Source organism: Sus scrofa, chromosome 13 (genome assembly GCF_054392235.1).
Source record: "Sus scrofa isolate SSC_HxYL_T2T_F1_AM1 chromosome 13, Sscrofa_HxYL_maternal_Yorkshire_Landrace_v2.0, whole genome shotgun sequence".
Taxonomy (NCBI): Eukaryota; Metazoa; Chordata; class Mammalia; order Artiodactyla; family Suidae; genus Sus; species Sus scrofa.
This window is the reverse complement of record NC_139395.1, coordinates 176,176,524-176,180,956: the sequence shown is the minus strand read 5'-3', so window position 1 is coordinate 176,180,956 and position 4,433 is coordinate 176,176,524. Positions and strand designations below refer to the sequence as shown.

The following is a 4,433-nucleotide window of genomic DNA, read 5'->3' as shown; positions in this document are numbered from 1 at the left end:
ACCATGTCAATTTTTAACCCCCTGAGCTACAACAGGAGCTCCCCATAGGTCATCTTTAATTAACATCAGGTTGTGTATGGCATAGTTACCAAATCTCCCCATAGAAATACAGTGAAGTCATTATGAGGAAATCCCTTTAGCATTTGATGGAAAATTTAAGTTTGAATTGCAAGGAGAATATTTATTGGCACTGACGTGTTACTAGTCTCCCAGACATAGTCTTTTAATCCTAAATGCTTAGAGACCAAGGCTTATATTCTGAAATTCTCATTGACTTAACACCATAAAGAAAAGTCGATGTTACAAAACACCTCTCCATGAAATCTAGGTAAGAGGAATATTCTAGTTTACCTTTACTGTTAATATTATCATCAATTAGTATTTATTTTTCTGAATGATTAAGCATTTTCCTTGTTAGATTTCAACGATTTATGTATCATTCTGGCTACTCAAAAACACAAGACTATGGGAAACAAGGATGAAAAAAATTATTGCAACTCATGCGGACCTCTGATTCAAAGGCAGAACTTCAAAACATACAGGTAAGGGCAGAATATAATTCTGTTATATATACTTCAGGCATGTATATAGAAAGTTATTTTTATCTTAGCTAAATAAGAAAGTACCCTGGAGTTCCCGTCGTGGCCCAGTGGTTAACGAATCCGACTACGAACCATGAGGTTGTGGGTTCAGTCCCTGCCCTTGCTCAGTGGGTTAACGATCCGGCGTTGCCATGAGCTGTGCTGTAGGTCACAGACATGGCTTGGATCCTGCGTTGCTGTGGCTCTGTCGTAGGCTGGTGGCCACAGCTTCGATTCGACCCCTAGCCTAGGAACCTCCATACGCCATGGGAGCAGCCCAAGAAAAGGCAAAAAGACAAAAAAAAAAAAAAAGTACCCTATGTTTAATATATTAAAACAAAAAAATAAAACTTGTCAGAGCTTGTAATTTTTAATTGATATAAACCATTTTGACCAAAGAATTTATATAATTAGACAATTGAATGTTTTGTAGATCACTAATACAAAGAATGTAGACTTTGAAAAGGAAACAAAATCTTTTCTCACAAATAATATTAAGATTTAAAGGATTTCTGCTATTCTATTTCAAAGTGTTAGAAAACTAAAGTATAAAAGCATGGCTTACTTTTATTAGCCTTTTATGCGCTGTTACATACTTCAGAAAATCTTACATAATTGTTTTATAAATAAGGTAATTCCTGTAGATGAAAGATGTACAGATTTTTAAACAATGAATTTTGAATAATGTCCTTTGTAAACTTCTTCATAATTGTCAATTTGCAGATGACAAATATTTCATTACGGATTCCTGTGCAATACTGAAAACAAATTCACTCATCTCAGGTCACTGGAAAAGAGGTAGGATTGGAATCAACCATGCTTTTTTTCCCATAGTAATGTACTTCTGTTCTTAGAAGTATAAGTCACAGAAACCTTCAAAATACCAGTACTATAAAAAGGAAAATGTGCATGCACATATGAAACAAAAGCAATGCTAGAGGATACAGAATTGATTCTAGATAGTGAAGGGTATATAAGATACTCTTGATATTTCCAGGCACCAAGTCTACTTTATTAAGTAACATTATATAAAAACGATGCTTTACATAAAGATGGAAGGACTTAGATATTTGAGCATAGTCAAAAAGAATAATGTATTTAACATGACACTGAGAAAAGAAATCAAAGAAGTGATAACCTATGGGTATTTATTTTCTTGGCATTTCACAATAAATTTCTGTATCCTTAGTTATTTCCATGCAATTCCTAAGACAGAAAATCAACATATCTCTTTATGCTATTAAAACATTCACTCTTCTTGAGAATATATAAAAATTAAATTTTTCTCAATTATAAATGTATAAGCATACATATATATACACATATATACAAACACAGAAAGACATATTCTTACATATATACACATGAAAAGTGATTTGACATTTATCTAAGACACTCTAGTAAAAAAATTAACACACATTACTTGGGAATACTTAACCAAATATGGGTAACATAGATATGTATATTATTCTCTAAAAATTCACAAGAACAAGTTTTTCCACTTTAAGCATCCTCCCTAGAATTTCCAACATTTTTTATGGGAATCCTGTTTTTCTCAGTCAAGATCTTAAAGGCTTACACTGAACAGAAATGAATGTCCCCTATAGGTGTGTGTTCCTGCAGCCAGAGTAAATGAAGAAGTTTAAAGTAGAGTTCCATTCCTCATAAAAAGAAAATTTTGAAAGGAAAATTATACACACACTAATTTCAAAACTTTCTTCTCAACAAGTGTCAAGTCAATGAGAAGTTCAATATGACTGAGGATAACCACTCCTTGACAACTGAATTTATCCTCATAGGATTTAGTAATCACCCAGACCTAAGGACCATTCTGTTTCTGGTGTTCCTTACCATCTACCTGATCACCATGGTGGGAAACCTTGGTCTGGTGGCACTGATATTTATACAGCGTCGTCTTCACACACCAATGTACATCTTTCTGGGTAACCTCGCTCTGATGGATTCCTGTTGTTCCAGTGCCATCACCCCCAAGTTGCTACAGAACTTCTTTTCCAAGGACAGAATCATTTCCCTCTATGAATGCATGGCACAATTTTATTTTCTCTGCCTTGCTGAAACTGCAGACTGCTTTCTCCTAGCAGCAATGGCCTTTGATCGCTATGTGGCCATCTGCAACCCACTGCAGTACCACACCTGGATGTCCAACAAACTCTGCCTTCAAATGACCACAGGTGCCTACATAGCTGGAAACATGAATCCCATGATTCATACAGGGTTTCTCTTTAGATTAACTTTCTGTAAGTTTAATCAAATTAATCACTTCTTTTGTGATGTTCTTCCATTGTTCAGACTCTCCTGTGTTGACCCTTACATCAATCAATTGATGGTATTTATATTCGCTGGGTCAGTTTTAATCTTCACTATTACCATAGTAGTAATCTCTTACTTTTTCATCCTTTTCACAATTTTCACAATGAAATGCAACAAAAGCAGAGGCAAAGCCTTATCTACTTGTGCATCCCACTTTCTCTCTGTCTCCATATTCTATGGTTCTCTTATCTTCATGTATGTTCAGCCAAATTCAGGTAATGAAGGAGACAAAGATATACCTGTTGCTATTTTTTATACTCTCGTGATTCCTTTATTAAACCCTTTTATTTATAGTCTAAGAAATAAGGAAGTAATAAATGTTACCAAAAAATTTTTGAAGATTTCATAACATTATGAAATAAATACTACATCATATGGGCAACATTTCAATCTGATTAAACTTTTTTAAAAATTGAGAGTACTAACAATGTGGAAAATGGGTTCATATGTAACATTAAATTACTAAAACATGATGGTGTATGAGTCAAATACCCAAATGTAAATGATATTCCAAAATCTAGGCTAGTAGTTTTCATCAGCAGTGAGCTAAATAACTATCCTTTTGGTTACAATTGTGTCAGAGTGTAATTAGCTGTATTTCATAACTATGTTTCAGAGTATAATACATTGCAATGTTCAACAAATTCAGCAAATTCTAGGAAATAAATCATTATATATAAATATCACCTCTAATATATGTTTTTGGCAAATTTCTGGAATCCCTAGGTGTAATCTTACAAACTGTCCCTTGTCCCAAATTCTCAAATATTGGTCCCCTCTTTACCGACAACATCTGACAGAAGTAAACTATATATTTTGATTTGATCCTCAATTTTAAGTTATTCAAGAGATTGTTTGAATATGAAATCACCAAGAATATATATTCTTTAATCAACAACGCTTTCCTCTTTAGACTAAGTCAATTTTCTTTCAAGTTCTCTGAATTCCAGGATCTGCATATTGGAGATTTATAAATCTGTACTTGATGATGATGCTACTTACACCGACATCACTGTAGATTTGATATCCTCATGTATTTTGTATGGTTGACCATTACATATGATGGAGCATTTCCTGAATATATACTTTAATAAAACATTTTCTCTCTGCTATTATTTCACCTTTTTCTGCTTGTTATTAAGAATACCACAACCCAAGGTAGTTGCAACATAAATTTTTGTTTTTGATTTTTTGGGACCATGCATGTGGCATAGGGATAAAAGCAGGCTAGGAGTCAAGTCAGAGCTGCAGCTGTCAGCCTATGCCACAGCCAAAGCAAGATAGGATCTGTGACCTACACCAGAGTTCATGGCAATGCCAGATCCTGAACCCACTGAGAGAGGCCAGGGATTAAAACTACATCCTCATGGTTACGAGTCAGATTCATTACCACTGAGTCAAAATGGCAACTCCCCAACTTAAATAATTCATATATGCATAGCACTAACAAAAAGCTGGAAGTTTTGATCAGGCATGAAATGAGACAGAAAACAGTAAAAATTTAAATATATTTATAATATT

At 34.1% G+C, this 4,433-nt stretch overlaps 1 protein-coding gene across 1 annotated transcript; it reads left to right on the top strand.

The window, feature by feature from the left end:
• The first annotated feature begins 2,334 nt into the window (after window positions 1–2,334).
• LOC110258717 (olfactory receptor 5K3-like) lies at window positions 2,335–3,261 on the top strand. Its single transcript, XM_021081987.2, has one exon. The coding sequence runs from the start codon at window positions 2,335–2,337 to the stop codon at window positions 3,259–3,261; it is 927 nt and encodes a 308-aa protein (XP_020937646.2).
• Window positions 3,262–4,433: the final 1,172 nt, after the last annotated feature.

Coding starts and splice junctions, on each gene's coding strand:
- LOC110258717 (XM_021081987.2), top strand. CDS start 2,335: ATGACTGAGGATAACCACTCCTTGACAACTGAATTTATCCTCATAGGA.